This window comes from Oryx dammah, unplaced genomic scaffold (assembly GCF_014754425.2).
Source record: "Oryx dammah isolate SB20612 unplaced genomic scaffold, SCBI_Odam_1.1 HiC_scaffold_1, whole genome shotgun sequence".
Lineage (NCBI taxonomy): Eukaryota > Metazoa > Chordata > Mammalia > Artiodactyla > Bovidae > Oryx > Oryx dammah.
Genome location: NW_024070185.1, coordinates 102,058,718 through 102,081,556, shown reverse-complemented (window position 1 = coordinate 102,081,556; position 22,839 = coordinate 102,058,718). Strand labels below are relative to the sequence as shown.

Below are 22,839 nucleotides of genomic sequence, written 5' to 3'. Positions count from 1 at the left end.
TCAACTTTGGACTCATCAGAGGGTGTCCTCCCCGTATAGACAGTCACCTCTTATTACCTCATCCTCTTGCCTCAGACAAACACAGGTTGGTCAACACAAACTAAAAATACACTTTCCTTTCATAAGCAACTGTGTGAAAGAAGCTTAAAACGTGATTTGGAAGAAGTAGATCGACTTCCTAGCTCCTGTGTCTTAATCCCTGGCTGACCTAGGGCAGCCTTTTCATTTCAGGACATCAGTCATCCCATCTGTGCAATGGGAATAAGCTCCTAGGAGACCTAAAAAAGTAGAGGGCTTGGCAGCACTTTGCAAAGTGGTGATGCAAACATGATTTCCATCTGCCACTCCTCAAGCCACAGGGCACACCTCCCCATCCTCACTTTCACTTCCAGAAGACGCACACTCCCAGATTGGCACGTGGGCAGGCCTCCAGCAGTCCAGGGAGCAGGTAAGTTTTCATTGGCTCCACCTGCTGACTTGAATTCTTTTTCTCCTCCTCCAGGGACTTTCCTGACTTCCTTCTATAGATGAAGGAAGGAGCACATGAGCACACTGTATATAAATATGCTTGGGAAAGCTTTCTTCTTCTTCTCCTTCTCTTTTTTTTTTTTTTTCTTAAACCAAACTTGGTTTCTGTTGTAGGCGGTACATTCCCTAGCGGGGTGGGGTGGGGCCAAGTGTGTTGTGGAAAGGGGGAGGGGGGAGGGCGGGCAAGGGGAGGAGTAGGCAGTGATTAATTCGTCCACTGTGAGAGCTGGGCTTCTATTTAATGGAGGGTCTCTCTGCCCAGAAGGAGTTGGCGGCAACTCTAGGATCAGCAGCAGCATGGCAGAGGGCCTGACGCTGGGCTTCGGGGAAACGGCCAGTGTGGAAATGCTGCCGGAGGATGGTGGCTGCAGGCCCAAGGCCAGGGCTGGGCTGGCGTCCAGGAGGAGCCGTGCACACTGGCCTCTGACCTGCTGCCTGCTGTCAATCCCCATCCTGGCCGCACTCACCACCTACCTGCTCGTCGGCCAGCTCCGGGCCCAAGGAGAGGCCTGTGAGCTCCAGGTAAGTGAGACTTCTCTGGGACCTGGGGGTCCGCAGACCTCCGGAGGCCACCTGGCCACTACTGCAGCTCTGGACAGAGCTCCAGGATCCATCACAGTGCTTGCTTCCACATGCAGAGGAGAGGTAGAATGTGAGGGGTGGCGAAGTCCAAACTGGTTTTTACTCTCAACATTTTCAGGGTATGAATTGTGCCTTTGGATGTTTATTTTGGAAAGAACTTCAAGCCACAAATTTAGATACTTATAATGTACTGATAATTTGGGGATATTCCTTCTCTTTAAAAAAAGCTAAATTATTGGGGGGGGAGTGCGAAACTAATACATAGTTGTCGAAAAAAGATTGAAAATACAGATAAAGGGAAAAAGATAATTATCATTACCCATAATGCATGGAGGTGACTACAATTAACATTTTGGGGTATATAACTTCATATTTTTCAATAAGATGGGTTTATTTTTGCATCTCCTAATATATTGTGATTTTATTTATTGTTAGTAAATTCACAGCAGCATGATGACATAGATGGTTGTATTATATTGCTGTATATGTATGTGTTATACTGTATTTAATCAACCCCCTTTCTTGGGTTTGGAAATATTCTTTATCAAAGCTCCAAAGAGCACCTCCTACTTGATTATTTATCTCTCTGATCTTGGTCGGGGTGGGGTGTCAAGGAGCTTAGTCAGAGAACATTGGGTCTAGGAAAGCAATGATGCAATGGTTTGAGAGTGCTGACAGGTGATGGGGGAAAACAGTTCCAGACTAGGAACTCAAAAAACCTCAAAGCCTGAAGAATGTGTCATTCAAGCAATACCCTTTAAAAAAAAAAAAAACTCTCCTGCATAATCTGTGATAAGTTATTTAACTTCAGTCCAAAGTATTAAATTCCAGAGAGGAAAACAGGTTCCTCAGTTGGTTTAACTGGAAACCTGTTCTCTAAGCACTGCTGGTGACTTGAAAGCAGAGACATGCTGAACCAGTCGTGGTGAGCGTAACTCTCACCACCCGTCAGGAGCCACAGAGATTGGGACCCTGAGACGACACCGGCTGAGATTCGGACACCAGCATCCATGGCCACATGCCACCACTCAGGAAATGTAGAACAGGCAGACAACCAGAATTGCTGCTCATAATTACAGGAGAACAGGAGGGCCTGGGGGTCTGGGCTGTGACCCCTAGACCACCATGGGGCTGGTTCCTACAAAGTCAAACTGTAGAGTCCAGTCAACATTCTAGACTCTGCCCCTCTTTAGCCAGAAAGAGTCGGGTGCTCTTGAATGAGGCACTAAGTGCTTTCTACCCTGAGCTCTCCTTGGTTCTGATGCAAAACCCTGTCTCTGCCCCCAAATGACTGCCCAAGGGGTGTTGATCTAAAAGTCCATCAGGCGGGATGCTGTGGTCCCACGGGGGCAGTGATGTACCCAGTCAGGAAGAGAGTCGAGCCGCAAGCTGGCACTAGACAGGAAGCTCTGTGAGTGGAGGAATCACGTGCCTGCCCTGTTGCAGGCACTCAAGAGACGCAGAAGTTAATATTCCGTTCTGTCATTGCTAAATCAATCTCCCTGGAGAGTAGACATGCGGGGACTTTTGGAGCTGTGGTTTGGTCAGGCTATACAAATTCTTGGTCAGAAGAAAGAGAAAGGGAAATGAGGTTAAGGCTGGGGAGCATGCAGGAACTGGAGTCCTAAAAAGAAACACCAGCCCTGTTCAAAGAAAAGACTTAAATAAGAATGTTTAAAGAATTTAAAAGGGGTTCAAAGAAAAGTCAATTTGCTAAGACGGATTAATGGGAACCACAGGGCTGGCAGCATCCTGGTGCTATCAACGGTATAGAGCTGGTCACCGCCTCTTGACCTGAAGAGGCAAACAGAGGGAGGCGCTTTAAAAGAACCCAAGGAGACCTAACTTGTAGAAGAGGGCCTGCCTGGAGGGGCAGCAGGGAGGCAACAGAAAGCGGGCAAGGGAAACTCTAAAGTGTCTGGTCCCAGCCTCTCATCCCATTGGACAGAACTCAGCTGGAAGCTGGGTTCAAAAGAGCCAGGCAGGCAGCCTGCCAGGAGGGCAGCCTGCCAGGAGTGCAGACTCGCCAGGCACAGGACAGAAAGTGGACCCAGAGAGGCTAGCAGATAATAACCAGCTCAGAGGGGATGGAAGACAGTGGGATTCAAGAAGGAAAATCAGTTTACCAGGACAGCTTGGGTAGACATCGCAATGAAATGTCAAGGTTCTTAGCCGCCTGACTTTGAAGCCCGGCTCAGTAGCTTCCAGTTGTGTGCATAAGCATGAGGCTTCTGTGTGTGTGTGTTTGCCTGTTTCTCTTTCTGCCAGAAAGGATTCTAATACCTGTGTTCTGACGGCACTAATAAAGCACGTGCAGGTGCAGTTTACATGCTGGAAACATGGGGAGAGCCGCAGGAACATGTTCAGAGGACTTGCCAGCACCGGCTGTCACGCAGAGTCCATCCAAACTTCCTGTAATTGGAGTGACAGCTGTGGTCGCTGATTGGTTTTCTCTAGAGGAAAAGTCAACTTCTAATTTCTCTATGACAGAAGGTAGTTTTGCAACTCGGAGCAAGGTACCCACCTAAATTAGGTACCTACCTTTGTACTGTAACTGGGAGGTGGGGGCATTATCTTTCCTGATGTTCACATTTCAGAGAGATGCTCCCAGGTCCAGGGAGGGGGTGGCGAGAAGAGACCTATGTGGTCTTTGAAAGAGTTTCTATACATTTCAAAGCAGAGAGAAAGCACTTATGAGTTTTCTAACATAAATGCTCGAGGAAAGAGGAAGGGAAAGAAATTTCCCTTATTTTGAACAGGGGGAACAAAGCTTCTTATTTTTCATTTGCACTTGTCCTTATGACCTAGATGCCACAGTTATTAAGACCTAGAGCCACATCTCAAACCCAGATCTGTCTCTCTCAGAGCCTGAATCATTCCACAAGCCCTACAGATACAAAGCCCCGTTGTGATCTGCCTGAGGGGACTGCCCCAGATACACCTAGGGGCAAATCACCACCTTCCCCACCCTCCTCTCCACGGGCTTCCCTTCTGTGTCCCTGTCCACTCCTCCTCCTCCTCTTTACCACCCCCACCCAGCCCCACAACCACCATCTTCTGCCAACAGCCTTCAATGAGATCCATGGAATCTGAGCTTGTTTAAGGAATGATTTTTCAGGCCCAGGCAAATCAATGCTAACACAAGAAAAATTAAGAGAGGAGGGTCACCCAGACCTTCAAATACATTCACAGGCCTGAAGAGCTGGCTGAGCAGCAGAGGATAAACTGATGATAAGACGTTAAACACAATAATGACAATATGCTATGAGCTCCCATCTCACACGTGTAGGGAGAGTTCACAAACATGATCCCACTGGATGTTCATCCCAACCTAGAGAGGCAGCAAGAGGGGGAACAGAGGCATTTGGCAGACGGGGAACTTGGAGCGAGAGCATCATTGGAGCACCCAAGTCGCAGACTAGGGGGATGGAGCAAAGCCTCAGAGTTGACAAATCCAAGGTGCCTTGGTTTCTTTGTTACCTCCCCTCCTCCACCACCCCATCCACAATCAAGCTTTCAGCCAACAAAAGCACTTTCCATGTGCCCCTTTGCATGGATGAAAGAGGGGATCACCCTCATGTACTGGGGAGTTGAGGAGCATAGGTAATAGGAGAACTCTTCAAAATGAGAGATCCTGTAAAGAGGAGCCTGACCCTGAGTCTCCCCATGGGAGCCACAGTGATTCTCAGGAGCCTCTTCTCTGCACTGTGTCCTGGCCCCACCGCAGTGGCTCAGCTTTCACCCCTCACCCTCTTTCCTGTGTCTGGCTCCTCAGCCCCTCTGTCTCCCCGAGGTCCTGTCACGGCCCCAGTGCTCTTGCGCTCCAGGTCATCTTGTGCTCCAGGTCCTCACCTGGCCTCTTCCCCCTGTGAGGGCTGCACTGAGAGACCTCATTCCACCCATGGAACAACCATAGGAGGCCAGCATCCCTAAGGATCTTTTCTAATCTACCTCAGAAGAGAGCTGAGGCTTGAGAAGAGGAGGCTCAAAGGGGCTTGAAAGGAAGAGAGTGAGCAATGCGCAGAAGCTCCCCAAGATTCCGTTTTCCCATCGTTACCCACCCCACAGAAGAGCCCTGAGGATTCTAAGGAAAATCCATAAAGCCCCTTGAAAGTACTTGGCAATCTAGGCACTGTTGGGTGTTTGTCCCTTCCTTCCCCTTAGTAGAAGAGAGATTTATAGAAATTAAAAGATGGAAATGCCCTTAGTCCAAGGGTCAACAGCTATGACCCATGGGCCAGATCTCACCCACTGTGTTTGGTGGAAACACAGCCACACCCATGCACTTACACAATGAACACGTTCACACTGGACACATTACACACCGGACGTTTTCATATAAACAGCAGAGTTAAGTATTTGCGACAGGCCCTGTGGTCTGCAGAGTTAATATTTACTATGTGGCCCTTTCCAGGAAGTGTTTGCTGACCCTTGATCTAGTCGAATGTTCTCCTTTTACAGCTCAGGAAACCAAGAATCAGAGAAGGGAAGGAAAAGTCCAGGGTCACAGAGCAGGTTAGGGGCAGGCCTAGAATTAGATCCTATGTCTGTGTTTGCTTGGCCTCACTACCAGAAAACAGGACCACTTCCTTTCTTGCTGGGTCCCTAGACTAGACTTTGGAAAAGCAACAGCAACTTGTGAGTAGTCTTCCAGGTTTTTCTTAGAAGCAACAAAAATGGTCACCAATACTGTTAAAAAAAGAAAATACTTTAAATATTAAAATACTTTAATACTTCAGGAAATGTGTTAGGAAAGATTCAATGTGACATATTATCCAGTAAGTTGAAGAGAAGAAATAAAAATGAGATTTGAGAAGGTTGGGCTAATTGCCTTTAGATGAAGTGATCATAAATACAGCATCAATTAAATATATCATGGTCCTTTCATGCAATGGGAAACTAAAATGAAGCATCTCTGTATGAAAGGGTGGGAATTTCTTGAAGATGTATGTTAGGTGAAAAAAACCAAAGTACATAACAGCATATACAATGTGAAATACTTCATTTTCTGAAAAAACAATGTATATTAATATATATGAATGTGTCTATAAATGCTTAGACTATCTCAAGGAAGATGATCAAATAGACTGATAACTCTGTTAGTATCCAAGTGGGAAAACTGGGTGGCTGGGTAACAAAGGAAATAGGGAGATATTTTTGAACCCATAACATTTTGGACAAAATATATTTGTTACCTATACAGGAGAAAAAAAGAAAGATAGACACAGTGAAGCATTTGAGACTCTTGAAGCATGCTAGATAGATTTGCATTGTGGAAAAACCATGAGTCAAAAATTCAAACCCAATTTGAATTCTGGCTTAGCCACTTCTTAGCCATGTTACCTAATCTTCCTGGGCCTCAGCTTTTTAATGTATGAAATAGGGATAATTAGAAATAAAACACTTAAAGTATCTGGCAGGGTGTGGAGTATTAGCAGTTGTAGCAGCTAGGCCCCGGGAATTTCCCTGCTCATTGAAATTACGTCACAAGAGGACGATTTCAGCAGCCTTCCTGGAATCTGCCATCAGCAGTCCAGAGAGCAGGTTCTGGCACTGGAAGGCTTTTCTTGGTCTCTTTTGATATTTGTGAGCTGTCTCCATACCTCCTTCTCCACGCTGGTCTTGCCCGCTTCACCCACACTCCAATCCATCTTCTCCCGCTGCTGTTGAACACGGCCTGGGCGTTCTTTTGGCCTTTAGTGGCAGTCTACGTCCCCGACTCTGGCCCACAGGTACCCGGAGCCTAGGCCTTCATCTTCCCTCCAGCACAGAGCCTGTGCTCCAGGCATAGCTGAATGCACCGCACTGGCTCAGCCCGAACTCAGCACAGATCCGCAGGTCGCGCCCTCAGCACTGTGTGATGAAGAGTCAGGAATGCCACGGGAGGCATGGCTTCCCAGGGCTGTACCATCGTCAGTTTCGGTCCTTTCCTCCAGGTCCTACTTCTAGAATCATCTGCATGCACTCTCCTCACCTCTCCTCAGTCCCTCCAATCTCAGTTCCAGCCCTTCCTGAAAATCCCTGCAAGGCTCCTGGTTCTTGTTCTCTGCACCCCTCTTTCTCCTACACATGGCCCCTGAGACGTCCTGGTTTTGCTCCAGATCAGCGGGACCCAACAGTGATGCCAGCTCAGGCTTCAGCATGGTACACACTACAGGGAAAGCCATGGCCCTTCCAGGCCACAACTATGACCTTATTATAAGTTATGGGCTTCCCTGGAGACTCAACGGTAAAGAACCCGCCTGCAATGTGGGAGATCTGAGTTCAGTCCCTGGACTGGGAAGATCCCATGGAGGAGGGCATGGCAACCCACTCCAGTATTCTTGTCTGGAGAATCCCCATGGACAGAGGTACCTGGTGGGCTACAGTCCTTGGGGTCACAAAGAGTTGGACATGACTGAGCGACTAAGCACATTATAATTTATTATATACCAGACTCCATTCTAAGCTTTTTCATATTCAGAGTTTTGAGACAAGCACATGAGGTCACGCCTATAAAGTTCTTAATGTGGGATCCAGCATGTAACACGTGCAATGAATGTTTACTGTTGATGTTTAGTGCATCATCTCAGTTAATCCTTGAAATCACACAATGAAGAAAGTACCGCTATTATCTCTGTTTTAGGGAAGATGAATCTGAGGCTTAGAAAATCTAAACCACACAGAGAGCAATATTGGGATCAGAACCCCCCTGCATGTTCGTTGCTCTTAACCGTGATGCTTGTCTGCCTTTGAGTATAAAGCCAGCAAATTATTCACTTTCTGGGGGTAGTCAGAGAGAATTTAACAATGATACCCTAGAAAATACCTTTCACATAATAAGTGCTCAAAAATACGACTTCTCTTTCTCCTCTGGGGACACCTAGCAGTCCCTAGCATACAGAAGGCACTCATAAGTGTTTCCTGGATGGAGAGAAGAATGGAAGAATGCACAAAGTACCTGACCTCCCTAAGCCTTAAACTCCCCATCTATAACACAGAGAGAGTAACACATTTTCTTCCTAGCATTGCGTTGAGCATTCTGCACGATGTCCAGAAAGCTATTGCCATATGGTAGATGCTCCACAGACATCATTTCTCTGCTGAGGCCTTTAAGTGTTTTATTTCACTGAAGCTGTTCCCTCTGTTGGATGAAAGGATTAAGCCCCTTTGCTTGTCTAGAGGAAACATAGTTGAGAGAAGTGCTTTTTGTAAACTGCAAAACCCTGAGCACTCAGTGACTGCCTCTGCTGTAGCCTCAGGGAGTCTGGGCACAACTGGAGGAGAAGCCCAGCCCATTCCCAAGGTCAAACCAGAGGCAAAGTGCAGAGAATCCAGAGGAGGTGAGGGTGCGCTGCAGAAATGACAGCATGGGAGGGCAACTGAGCTGGTATGTGAATTGCACACTTCCGCTGCAACTCCTGGCTACTGACTCCATGATCCATCCATTCCCTCTTTAAAATAAACACACATCACTCAAGGCCAGCGTCCTCTTCTAAGAGAGCACAGGCAGCCCTGCGGCAGCAGCACCGTGGCTCTCAGAGGTCACCCCCCAGCCTGGTGTCCTTAACGATACCCCGCAGCTGAAAGCAGCAACAAGCATGGGGTTTGAATGGGTGAGGCTGTATCCTAATCCTTCAACTCCTGTAGACTCTGCAAGGGCAGGAGTCTAGAAGCAAACTGTGGGCTAAGGAGGCCTCTCCTGTTGGGAGAAAGAGAGAGCCGTCCAGAGCATCAAAAGGATCCAGATGTGCCACCAGGCATAAAGAGACCCAAGGGTGGCTTCTGTTTACCGCTGCAGTGGTGGAGATGAAGGGAAGGTACGTGAAACTGTTGTAGCCACACGTGCTGGGAAACAAAGTCACTCAGAAGGACAACGCAGATAGTGGAGTGCAGTTCATTACACCGGCGGGCCCAAGGCAGAGTCTCCTCTTACCCAAGGACCCCGACCAGTTTTTGTGAAAATACCCTAAGTGTACGTGCCCAAACCCACCTCCCCAAATTCCCTGAAACTAGTCTGAACAAAGGAAAAAGAAAGATACAATCAAAGTTAACCCATGATTCATATGCCTTAAGCCTGAGTACTGGAGTGGGTTGCTGTTGCCGTCTCCAGATAGTTAACAGCGGACAATTATCAATAGGCTTCTGGTCATATCCCAATAAGCATAATAGAATGTATGATTCTATTTGGTTGCACAGATAATTAGGGTATTCTTTTAGGCAATGGAGAGCCCTGGGACTCTTCCTTCCGAGGGCCTGGTTTTCCAGTTGGTATGTTGTTTCCATAGATACTGGGCATAGAGTTCAAAGTCCATTAGTCTGGCCCAAGATGGAGTCCTGCTTTCAAGACAGAGCCTGTTCTGTTTCCTCCTTCAGAACCAACAACACATACCGTAAAGACTGACTGAGCCCAAACAAAAAAGGAAAATGAATCGGCTTTCTACTCTGTGCACATGGTCTTTCTTAGCCATCACAACAGTCTTGGGAGGAAAGAATCCATTTGCTTTTATTGATGAGACTGTCTCATTAAGGTTGTCACGTGTACGTGCTCAGTCACGACCAACTCTCTGCGACCCTACGGACTGTAGCCCATCAGGCTCCTCTGTCCATGGGATTCTCCAGGCAAGAATACTGGGATGGGTTGCCAGTTCCTCCTCCAGGGGAATCTTCCTGATTCAAGGACTGAACCCACATCTCCGGCATCTCCTGCATTGCAGGCGGATTGCAGGCAGGAAATAATACAGCTGAGATTTCCACCTTTTGTTGGGCTGCAAACACCACATTCTTTGCCTTGTACCACTTGGAGTGTTCCATGTAAAGCTCCATCCAGTGTACCTTGGAGGTGGATGAAATGAAATGGCTTTGGCATCAAACGTTTCCGGGTTGGGTATATCCTTGTGCAAGTACCAACAGGAAATTACAAAAGGAAAAGGCAAAGCAACAAGCATCTGTGTATTTCTCCTAGAAGTTCTGGGAGAATGTTATGGGTCATAAAGCATTTATGTCTTTACAATTGTGGTATTTATGATGGTAAGAAATAGATGTCTCTTCCTGTTTATGAATTTACTATGGAGTGAGTACAGACTATGGGAGAAAAGATAAGTGGGTCATTAGTTAAAATATGCTCAAGGGATTTTGAGGAAATGCCAATGAGAGAATCTCAAAGACCATATCACTTCAGGCTCATCCATCATGTAGTCAGCTAATGTTTATGGGGCTCCTGACATGTGCCAGTCTGTACTTGGTCTAAAGGTTCAGATCCCTCGCCCTCTTTGCCTTTGACTTATAAAGATGATAAACAGGTGATAACCTCTCCTGAGAGCAACTGGAGTACTAGATGAGGCCAGCACAAAAGCACTAATAGTACCTGGCACCAAGGAGCCCTCAACTAGACTGCAGTCTCCTCCTTCCCTCCATCCTTCCTTTTTCCTTGTTGGAGGTATTACAGAATTTCCAAAATGTCTGAAGTAATAGGTCATGGTTAGTTTGAGTTGCTGCTGCTGCTGCTAAGTCACTTCAGTCGTGTCCGACTTTGTGTGAACCTATGAACTGCAGCTTGCCAGGTTCCTCTGTCCATGGGGTTTTCCAGGCAAGAACACTGGAGTGGGGTACCATTTCCTTCTCCAGGGGATCTTCCCAACCCAGGGATCAAACTGGGTCTCTTGTGTCTTAGCTGCATTGGCAGGCAGGTTCTTTACTACTCAGTTTCCCAGATGGAGCAGTGGTAAACAGTCTGCCTGCCAATGCAGCTAAGACACAAGAGACGCTGGTTCAGTCTGCAGGTTGGGAAGATCCCCTGGAGGAGGGCAAGGCAACCCACTCCAGTATTCTTGGCTGGAAAACCCATGGACAGAGGAGCCTGGTAGGCTACGGTCTGCAGAATCGTAAAGAGTGGATCCTGACTGAGCATGCACACGTTATGCACACACTATGGAATCTACATGCACCGCCCCCTCAAAAAAAAAAAATCAAATGCAAGTGAAAATTCTCTGATCTATAAGAAATATCTTCCCTGGTGACTCAGATGGTAAAGAATCTTCGTGCAATGCAGGAGACCCAGGATCGATCCCTGGGTTGGGAAGATCCCCTGGTTGGGAAGATCCCCTGGAGGAAGAAACGGCAACCCACTCTAGTATTCTTTCCTGGAAAATTCCATAGACAGAGGAGCCTGGCGGGCTATGGTCCATGGGTTCCCAGAGAATCACAAGTGACTGAGCAACTAATACTTTTCACTTTTACCTTTATTAACTAACTTTATAAGAACTAAAGGGGAAAAAGCATGAGTTTGCTTTGCTCGGGCTAATAAATACCAAAGTAGCAAGCATCCTACTTTCCCATGAACATATATACTGGTGTGTAGACACATTTGCATCTTCTGATTCTGATCCTGGCCAGCTTCCACAACTTTCAACAAATATTTCTAGGGCTGTGACTAAGCAGAGAGCAGAGCCTGATGAAAACAACCTCTGGAGGCCTCTGTACTAAATGACGATGGCTATCCACTTCCACCTAATCATTTTTTCTTTTTTTTAGATTTAAACAAAATCTCAAAACTTTGCGTTCAGAATACGTGCAAAGTTTTGGATTTCCTTTTTTATATATAAATTTATTTATTTTAATTGGAGGCTAATTACTTTACAATATTGTATTGGTTTTGCCATACATCAAGTTGTAAAATTTTAAAGTCACTGAAACTGAATCTTACTCCATTTCTGCTCTCTCTTCTGTCTGTCATTCTGGTGCATGGGCATCAATTGGACAACCCAGTGGGAGAGCCAGGCACTGTCTGAGGTGCTAGGAATGTGGGGATGAGCAAGCCAGACCAAGTCTTGCTAGAGAGATGAAGCAATAAGCCCACAAATAAGCAACAACAATTCAGGGAGGGATAAATGCTCTCAAGGGGAAATAAAACTTGGATCGTTGTTCTCAGCCAATGATTTGAGAAGGCATTTAATGGGAAATAGATATGGGAAAGAGAATTATATTTCTCAGGGGTGCTCTTGGATTCCGTATCTATTCAGATTTGTGAGCTAATGTTGCAGTAACCAGCACTTCTCAGGAGCCATCATCTCCTTGGTACCCCAGAATAACCAAAAGTGATAAACAGGAGTCAGGGCTGGAAGACAGTAAGCCACTTACTGACATTTTTTCTAAGCGACCACCTTGAGAGCAACAGGCATTGAGCCAGGACACGTGCATAAACCTTGCCTCGAAAACTTTCTGTTTCATCCTCTCAAATCTCCTGTGTATTCACTCCTGCTTCACATCACAGTCATCTTCTTTCCATGATAGAGTGATTATTAAGAGAAAAAGTGGACTTTCCTGGTGTTACTGTGCATAAGAATCCTCCTGCCAATGCCAGGGACACGAGTTCAATCCCTGATGCAGGAAGACTCCACATGTCATGGAGCAACCAGGTCCATGGGCCACAACCACTGAGCATGCGCTCTAGAGTCCATGAGTTGCAACGACTGAGCCGGCGTGCCCTAGAGCCTGTGCTCCTCAGCAAGAGAAGCCACCGCAATGAGAAGGCCATGCACCACAACACAGAGAAGCCCCCGCTTGCCACAACTAGAGAAAGCCTGCGTGCAGCAACGAAGACTCAGTACAACCAAAAATAGAAATAGATAAATCATTTTTTAAAGAAAGAGAGAGACATAGCAATGGAAGGCTTTAGATGCTGTTCATGGAAAGAGAGTCCCAGATGACCCTCTTCTTGGAGACTCTTGGAATGTTTTGTTCTTCAAACCTGCCAACTGGCAGGCACTATCACAGCCTCCAGATGTTTGGTAGCATGCTGGGTGGGCCACTTCAAACCCACAAACATCCATCCATCCATACATGAAAATAAAATGTGTGCCCAAGTTACAGAAATCCAGCAGAGCAAATAGGGAAATGTGTTCACTCCCAAATTCTTGCTAAAGACAACAGGACTCTGAGCCATGAGAGATGCTCCAGACTCTTAGCTGAAAGTCTGCTTAGACAAAAATAAGCAAGATGTTCACAAAGATCTCTCAGTGAAGAACTAAATGAAGTAGAAGGCCAACCGGGGAAGGTACCGTTTCCTACACCAGGGGATGCAACCAGGCTACCCAGTTCTCTCTGAAAACTCACCTTCAGTTTCCTACCTTGCCAAAGGATCAAGTCCTTCATCAGCTGTGTCAATAACAAGTAAGGAAACAGGCTACAGAGTAAGCTCATTTCTAGGCTGCTTCCCTATCAAGCTCATCTAAGTTCTTCATGCTGGATAAGTCATCATGTTGATTGGGTTTAAGTGTTCAAAGACGATTGTGCTCCTGGCGCTATGCTAAAAGCATATAATGTGTTCATTTGGCAGCAGAAACCCCAGTTTCCCAACTGCTCCCATGCTCTGTTGAGCCTCTTCACTCTTGCACAAGCTTCCGGCCTTGTCCAAAATGGTCATTATCTTTATTACATGGCTAATACCTGTAAGACTCAGTTCAAGGGTAATTCCCCCTGATTCCCCCACTTCTGGGCCACGTTCCTGTTTTCTGGACTCAGAGTCTCCCTCACTGCCACAGTGCATGGAACCTCTGGCACTTATCCAGGCACCTCAGCAGATAAGGAACTTGCCCAGAAGTTAGAAGGAATAATGGCTGAGGACTAAGCATTCTGGAGTCAGTTGGCCTGGGCTAAAGCCCTGCTCCTCCGCTTTCCAGGTATAAGACCCTGGGCAAGTTTCTTAGTGTCCCTAGGCCTAATTTTCAATATGAGGATATAAAGCGCATCCACTGCAGAGACTCACTGCCAGGATGAAGGAGGTAACGCACATGAAGGGCTTAGCACAGCACCGTGCCGCTCCTCAGGCAATAAATAAGGCTGCATTTACGGCCTTTGTCGGGTCTCTTGAGTCATTCACTTAGTTGCCTCTCATGCCTGGAGTAGAGAGAACCTACTGCTTCTCTTGCTCAGTCGCCCAGTCGTGTCCGACTCTTTGTGAACCCGGGGACTGTAGCCCAGCAGGCTCCTCTGCCCATGAGATTCCCCAGGCAAGAATAGTGGAGTGGGTTTCCATGCCCTCTTGCAGGGGATCTTCCTGATGCAGGGATCAAACCTGTGTCTCAAGTGTCGCCTGCACTGCTGGCGGATTCTTGACCGCTGAGCTACCAGGGAAGCCAAAGAGAACATGGAAAGGGATAAATAGTGGATAACAAGGCTGGGGTGGGAGCTGGGACTTCAATTCCAACACAAGCATTTAGCACTGTGTCTGAAAGGTTAGAGGGGGCACTGAAGGTTTAAAAACAGAGTTGTGTCTCAGAGTGATGCTTTAGAAAAAGCCCTTTGAAGGCAGCTTAAGAGATGGGTTCAAGAAGAGAAGGAACCAGGTGGAGGAAGACCTGTTAGGAGGCTGTGGGAAGGATCGAGGAGAGCAGTGTGCTGAAACCTGGAGTAGAGGCATGAATGACAAAATTTTCAAAATAAAAATAATACTTGGGTTTGTGTAAGAAGAAAGAAGCCAGCAAATTTCAGGCTTGGTAACTGATGAGAAGCAGTAGTGGCACCATCAACACAACACACAACTAGGAAGTGCACAACACACAACTAGGAAGTGGAGAAAAGGGCGCTGGGAGGGGAGAGAGTCATCAGGCAATTCGGGTGCGGGGCTTCTCGTAGACGTCAGGCAACGTGTCTTGGGAGTCACACAAGCCTGGCGGCCTGGGCTCTAACAAGATCACTGTTATCACAGAACTGCTCCGACCTAGACCCACCAACAACCCAGTTACATCCCTAAGACCACATGTGCATGTGCAGAGAATCCACACACACAACGTGTAGACACACAGATGCAAAAACACATTGACTTACACCCTCTCCCACTGATAAAACTGTCTTCTCTCTTACTCACACGGTTTCTCATTCACAAGCACACACACACATACACACATGAATTTTAAAATGTAAAATTAACCAAGTGTTCATGGTGACACAATGATCAGTGGTCACGTGGATTATGTAGCTACAAGAACCAAATGAGAAGACCCTGAGTTGAGTCAAAATTGTAGCAGAGAAGAGAACATTGGATAATGTAAGACAGTGATCTTATTCCTAAACTAAGAACTTAGTTTTGCTCCTGAGTTCGTATGCAGGTCTTATGAGTGGTGGTTCTTCATTTCCTAGGCCTTCTCCACACTGACTCATACATTTTCTTCATCTCTGACCCATGGGTTATCTGTTGCTGGGGATGTTATTATTCCCATTTTTCAAATGAAAATGCCAAAGCTCGGAGTGGAAGTATCTTGCTCAAGATTATACTGTTAATAAATGGTAGAACCAGGATTCAAATCCAGTCTGTCTACCCCCCAAAGCAGTTACTCTTTAACTACCCTTTGGTATCTGAAATGGCTCACAAACTAGGGTTGCAAGAATGGAAAAGTCTTCAGATATTACAAAGCAATAAGGCAGAATTATGGAGGATGATGATGAGAGTATAGTCATTTCTTTTTCAGTCTCATTTTTTGCAACAGTTCCAATTTTTAAATTGTGCTGAAGAAAAGAAAATAAAGCAACTGTGGCTATTTGTTCAAATAACAGAAGCAACGATAAGATGTCAGAGCGCCCTAGAATGGAGCAGGAAAAGCTCTCAGGACAAAATTTTAAAGCTGAGCTTCAGAGACAAGCCTAGGAGAGAGAAAGGTCATTGGGGTGCTGGAAGAGGAAAGGAGAGCGCTTGGGTGCAAGACTTCCATCAACCCAATATTCCCATGCCCATCTCCCTCATCTCTGAGGACCAAGGCTGGGTAGCAGCAGCATCTTAACTGTGCTCATGATATGGGCAGTGGGTCAAAAGGACCACAGATGACCTGAACCATGTCTTTCTTTCCCAACAGACTCCAAAAGAACAGGAGATTGGACCTTCGCATCAGCGAGCTTGTAAGTGTGTTCATATTTTATGCCATTTCTTGTGGGGTGCAAGAACGTTTCTTGCAGTTCTGGTATGTGGGAAGTTCAGATGCAGACTCAGAGGAAAAGTGAGGCTCCTCCTCAGTCACTAGGAAGGCAGAATGGTGCCATGGCCAAGTGTATGGCCTGTGGAGTTGACAGTCTTGAAACAAATAATTTCACCTTCCTCAGTCTTAGTTTACTCACCTATAAAAATGGTGATAATAGTACCAACCTCCCAAGGTTAGTGTGGATTAAGTTAACTCCTAGAAAGGTATTTTTGCAATACCTAGCACATCAAATGTATGCAGTAATTTTTCTTTTTATCATCAATAACATCATCTTTATTACTACAGTTAGAACACAGTTATCCAGTATAATCATCTCTGAGAACTGACAGGGAAACAGAGGTCCAGAGAGGGAAGAGGATTTGCCAAGGTCACGTAGCTACAGGGCAGTTCCCAGCTAGTTCTGTTAGCGCATTCAGATGGCTCAGAGAATACAGTTGAAAGGACTGTATGAAGAAGGCCAATCAGCTCCCACAGAACAGACAGAAGCAAAGGAAAGGCAAGAGGAGCTCTGCTGAACACCAACCATGTGCCAGGAGTCATGTTGAGCACTCATCATCCGTGGTAGGAATTGATGTGCCCATCTTAGATATGAGAAAACAGAGTTTCAGGGTGGATAACTTGGTCAAAGTCATGGGGTCAAGATTCACCTGTGTTCAAGATTATTTCTTCTGAGGCTGCCCTGCCCCTGGGTGGAGGGAACCCTGAACCAAGCTGGAGGAGAAGAATGCTTCTCTCCGGTGGCAGGCACCATGCAGCTCCCCAGATGCCGTCTTCACTGCAGTCACCCTCCCACTCATACAAGCATTTTTCTCCTCTCCTTACAGATGCTCCTCCTGGGACTGACAGGGAGAAGCCAAGGGCACATCTGACAGGTGATGTCTTCTGAGTGGGAAGAGGCTATGGGCCATGGACCTGAGGTTTCCTTCAGTGTTTGCCAAAACTCAAGTGTGTAGCTTTCAAACTGAAACCACACCCCTTGGTAACAAGATTCAGTCAAGGGTTTTCAGATTTCTTCCTCCCTTGAAGGGTCCAAAGCCCCTTTGTTTCTTGGGCATTTTCTTTCAGATTCTATCAGCTCTCCTCCTTCTCTATCATTTCCCCCTTCATTCTCACACTTGGTCATTCAGAAATGACTTTCCTCAGATTCAGAGAGTCATATAATTATAAATCTAGTCAAAGATGAATGCTCCCCTGAGTTGCCAATTTATTGAGTCCATCTGTGCTCTATTCAAGATGAAGTTATTGGACATTTACATTCAGCTAGGTATTTCTAAAGAATTTTCACTTGTGAAAAGATTAAGAGCAGTCTCTTAGCATCACCAGTTAGTCCGCTTCCCAAGTTTAGTGTTGACATTACTGACACCTTGTGTCTGGAGTCACACATACTTCTAAGACTCCAGAGACGAAAGCAAGACAGTGCAGAAGGATATATTAAAAACCCGCTGAAATACTAGAGCATTAAAAGAAGCATATTCTTCTGACCTATAACAAGGTCTGCAACCCACAAAGGGATATCCCTGTGGCCCACATTTGCCTTAATGTTTGACCAAGTGGGAACTGTGGTGAGTCCTAAGTGAGGATGAGGGCCAGGGAGATGTCAGTTGCTATCACTCACCACTTACCTATGAAAATGGGAGATACTGAACAGGCTTGGCAGGAAAATCCTAGAAACCAAGTATGGAGATGCCACTCCTTTTCCTATTGAATGGGGGGAACGGAAATTGGAACAGGAATCTATCCCAGGTTTACTGAGCTTTTAATATGTCTCAAGCACTGCTGTTTTCCCTAGTGGCTCAGGTGGTAACAAATCTGCCTGCAATGCAGGAGACCCGGGTTCGATCCCTGGGTCAGGAAGATTCCCTGGAGAAGTGAATGGCAACCCACTCTAATATTCTTGCGTGCAGAATTCCATGAACAGAGGAGCCGGGCGAGCTACAGTCCATGGGGTCTCAAAGAGTCAGACACAACTGAGCGACTAACACTTTCAAAAACTAAACACTATGGTAGACATTTTACATTCACGATCTCTTTCAAGCTGCATATCAGCCCAATAAGATGGGGAAATGGAGGCTCAGACAACTAAATTCACTTTCCCAAGTCACAGGACGAGGAAGACTTGAGATTTGAGACCGACTCCAACTATTTCCACTGCAACATACTCGCTCCTCAAAGTCCTGCTCGCTGCTGTGTGGACCTAGCTAATTGCATACCAATTTAACAGAACTGACTCTGTCTAGAAAATATATGCTTTTGCTTCTAATCATCTGAAATTAAGTTTGTTTTTTTTTTCTAATTTTTGACTGCACTTGGCATACGGGATCTTAATTCACTGACCAGGAATGGAACCCATGTCCCCTGAAGTGGAAACGTGGTGTCTTAACCACTGGACTGCTAGGGATGTTCCAGGAAATGACTTTTTTAAATCTATTGCATCACCCACAAAGAAGGAGTAGAGACTATCAGAGGTGACTGGTAAAAATGGCTTTTACAGATTTTGCAGAGAAACAACAGAGCTGCCAGGGCCCACTCAGTGCAGGGATCAGGAAAGAACACACACATTCTAAACATGTGTCGTAATCGCAAAAGAAGTCACAATGTAGTCAGCAATGGGAAAGACACTTTAGAAAATCCGGGAACCAGGTTTTGGTCACTTAACAAGTGAGAAGTTTGCTGAACACTTCTTTAAACATAACCTATCCACAAACTGTGGCCAACAGTACATAATGGTTATTGCTATGAATTTCAAAAGCAGTTGTAGGAAATTAAAATGTGTTTTTATTTTTTCTGAAAAGCACCAGTTTTATTGCGGGTTATCTTATTTGCAATCAATGGTTTGAATCAATGGTTCGATTCTATTCATTTTTTTTCTGCTATCGACAAAGCCTCATAAAAAGCGTTCATTCATATGTTCTATATAATGTATGTGAAAATGAAAATGTTAGTCGCTCAGCTGTGCCCAACTTGCAAGCCCATGGACTGTAGCCCGCCAGGCTCCTCTGTCCATAGGATCTCGAGGCAAGAAAGCTGTAGTGGGTAGCCATTCCCTTCTCCAGGGCATCTTCTCAACCCAGGGATCAAACCCAGGTCTTCTAAATTGCAGGCAGATACTTTACTGTCTGAGCCACCATTTTAAATAATGCAAACATAAACACATAATAAAGTATATATAAAATGAAAAAGGTTTATTTCTTAATGTCAAAATGAAAGAAGTTAGCTTATTTGGGGAAAGAGCATAAATATATACAGAAGTAACACTGTATCCAGCCATCACGATAAAAATATCCACATCTCTTCCATTCGTCTGCTCTTTAGAACAAGACTATGAGAGAGCTCTGTCTCCAGGTCACAGACAGGAGGCTGAGTTTCAGACAGAAGAGCCTCCATGTTATAGAGTCAGGATTAGAACAGGGCCTCGGGGGCCCAGAGTCCTGGTCTCTTTCACTCCTCAAGTCTGTGGTATTTTGGCTTATATTTTGGCCCTTTTGATGTGGGAGAAGCATTGCAAAATCTTTTGGATCTCTGGTGTTCTGCATGCTAATTTTTTATTAATTACTGCCTATGTTTCACGTGGCTTTGGAATAGGCATTGGAAGGGAGTGATAGGGTACATGACTCTCTCTGACATCTCTCTCAGTAGCTGAGCATTTCTGAAACCAAAAGGCTAGTAAAAGTGAATGTAGTTTAGAGGATGCTCCTAACATACATTATCTCTTAATTCTTTCTACTGGTATTATCTCCTTTTCATTTTCATTTTTTTAATGTTCTTTTTTTGGTGTTTTTTAAGGAAAAGTACATAAAAAAACCCAAATCCTCTTTAATAAATACTTTATGCAAAAGGATTATTGCAAAGTGGGGAGGTCAGAGAGGGAAGAGACTTGCAAACGGAAGGACCTCGGACCATAAAGTCTGCAAGTTTCTCAAGAGATAGGCTGAAGGGTTTTCCTTTTATAGAAGGGAGTACATACAGCTAAAAAGAACCATGTATGCGGAAGTGGGATGGAAGTTTGGCTTGATCAGCTCAGTGAATACTTTATCCTGAGGCCAGCATATTTTCAGGAGGCTGGCTCAGGTTGAGGATCAGGTTGAAGGTGGACAGAATTTCAGGTGCCTGGAGAAAGGAGAGTAGGAGATTTTTTTTAACCTTCTTTGGTTTCCAAGATCAGAGGGCTCAGAAAAAATTCAAATTTATCAAACAAGAAAATTCAAGTCCAGAGAGGCAAAATGATTTGCTTGAGGTCACCTGCCTAAGATGCTACTCTCTGAACAGAAGTGTATGTCCGTTCACACATCCTCTACTCATTCCTTCTCAAGGAGACTGTTAGCATTGGTTTTATCCAATCTCTTTACTCTTTGAAAATGATGTAAGATTCTTCTTAGGAAATTCCTTAGGTTCTGACACAAGCAATGAAACCATCCTCTTGTCTTTGCAGTTGTGAGACAGACTCCCATGCAGCCCTTGAAAAATCAGTTCCCAGCTCTACACTGGGAACATGAACTTGGCTTGGCCTTCACCAAGAACCGGATGAATTACACCAACAAATTCCTGGTGATCCCAGAGTCAGGAGACTACTTTGTTTACTCCCAGGTGACCTTCCGAGGGACCACATCTGAGTGTGGTGAAATCAGCCAAGGGAGGCAACCAAACAAGCCAGACTCCATCATCGTGGTCATCACCAAGGTAACAGACAGCTACCCCGAACCAACCCAGCTTCTGATGGGGACCAAGTCAGTGTGTGAAATAGGCAGCAACTGGTTCCAGCCCATCTACCTAGGGGCCATGTTCTCCTTGAATGAAGGGGACAAGCTGATGGTGAATGTCAGTGATATCTCTTTGGTAGATTACACAAAAGAAGATAAAACCTTCTTCGGAGCCTTCTTGCTATAGTGGTAAGACAGATGTCATTGTATGGAGGTCCTCTGCTTCTTAGGTCCTAATTTTCCTCACTCGTAATTATAACCAGGAGGCTTTGTTGGAGCATTGATAGAGACAGCGGTTAAGAAATTTAGGGGCCAGAAATTCATACTTTATGTACCTGACTGATGAGAATACTAATCAGAAAAAGGCAGAGGAGAGCAGACCTATTATCAGAGCTGCCTGGAAGAGCAGTGAGTTTCTAAACATTAAAACACTGATCGCCAAATGAATGGAACATTGCCATGCCTGGCTCCTATGCATTTGTCAAGAAGAGGGCCTAGGTACTGTTCAATTTTATTATGCAGCATTTGCTTCAGTTCAGGAAACTTAAAAACAAAATTCAAAGCCCCAGAAATATTCCAAACACTTCAGAGGCAAAATCCTTCATCAGTTCCCCCAAATAATGCCTTACCGAAAAAAAAAAAATGAAAAAAAGAACTGATATTTCTTATAAATGTTCTTCAAGAAAATGAATTCATTTTCATGCCATCTGTGCCAAATGAGAAAAACTACCTTTCTCTTTATTATGTATACATGCATCAAAACAAGCAACTGTGAGTTCAACATGCATATTAAAAATACAACAGCACCTATTCAGCACAGTGTTCTTGAATACCTTTTATGTGTGTGCTAAACCAAAACACGCTATGAAGAACAAGACAGACTCTACCCAAATGTATATGAATACCTGGCTCCTGGTCAAATACCACTCAACGTATTTCAAGGTCTAATTCCAACTCCTAACAAATATCACCGGATACTGTTAAACATAAGATTTCTGGAGCTCGCCTCACTATGTAAGACAACCAGCTGATTCGGCCATTCAGGAACCTTGAAGACAAGAGTTCTAGCAAACAGACCAACCATATAACAAAGCTGATTGATCCCAAGAGACGATGGACTTATTCCCTGGGGGGAACATGCCAATCACCAAATCTGGAGATGTTAACTGAGATGTGCTTTGAGGTTTGACTCACTTTATATGCAGAGTGTTATATGGGTACTTTGAAAATATTCAAAGGGATTTAAATGTGGAATTGGCTCATCAGCCCAGCCAAGGCGTCTTTCCTGAAGAAGAGGCAGAACACTGAGGTCCTTCCTGTGCTTCTATGAATTCATATCCTCTATGATCCTCAAATCTGAATGATTTTCCTGCACCCATATGTCAAAGGCTGGAGGGACATTCTTGTTCTCTTAACCTCTCTTGATTTGTCTGTAAAGGAGGAATCTGTCAATTTGTTTCCCGGGATCAAATGAGCTCACGGGGATGAAACACGTTAGCTTTGGGCATTCTGTGAAGCCCGCGAGTAGTCAGTGTGACTTGGGGAGTGGTCTCCAGCACCGTGGCCTTTGTTACAGGGATCCCCGATTGTGAGAGACCTCACAGATGGGTCTGCAGGTAAAGCTGGCAATGACATCACTCTTACTTGGGCCTCCCTGGTGGCTAAGCTGATAAAGAATCCACCTGCAATGCAGGAGACCTGGGTTCGATCCCTGGGTTGGGAAGATCCCTTGGAGAAGGGAACGGCTACTCAGTCCAGTGTTCTGGCCTGGAGAATTCCACGGACTATTCCACAGGGTCACAGAGAGTCAGACACGACTGAGCAGCTTTCACTTCACTTCACTCTTACTTGTTACCGCAGAGGCAGAGACGTGTATGATGGGCTTCCTGAACACGATGACTAGTGGAGCAGTACTTGACCAACGCTTGTTGAGCTATACATAAGTAAATAAAAATTAATTTCTAATTTCTTAGTTGGGAGGTTAAGGCTCTGAAGCCCTCAGTTTCTCCAGTCAGCAAAGGGCTCAGCATGAGCAAAGAGCAGGGCGTGGTCCCTTCCACCTGGTTCAAAAGTTTCTTTAC

At 45.4% G+C, this 22,839-nt stretch overlaps 1 protein-coding gene across 1 annotated transcript; it reads left to right on the top strand.

Annotated features, from left to right (window-relative positions):
* The first annotated feature begins 727 nt into the window (after positions 1-727).
* Positions 728-22,723, top strand: TNFSF15 (TNF superfamily member 15). Its single transcript, XM_040237577.1, has 4 exons — positions 728-1,050; positions 15,939-15,981; positions 16,886-16,933; positions 20,491-22,723. Exons 1-4 carry the CDS (start codon positions 826-828, stop codon positions 20,943-20,945), a joined length of 771 nt encoding a protein of 256 aa, XP_040093511.1. The 5' UTR covers positions 728-825; the 3' UTR covers positions 20,946-22,723.
* The last annotated feature ends 116 nt before the right edge of the window (positions 22,724-22,839 follow it).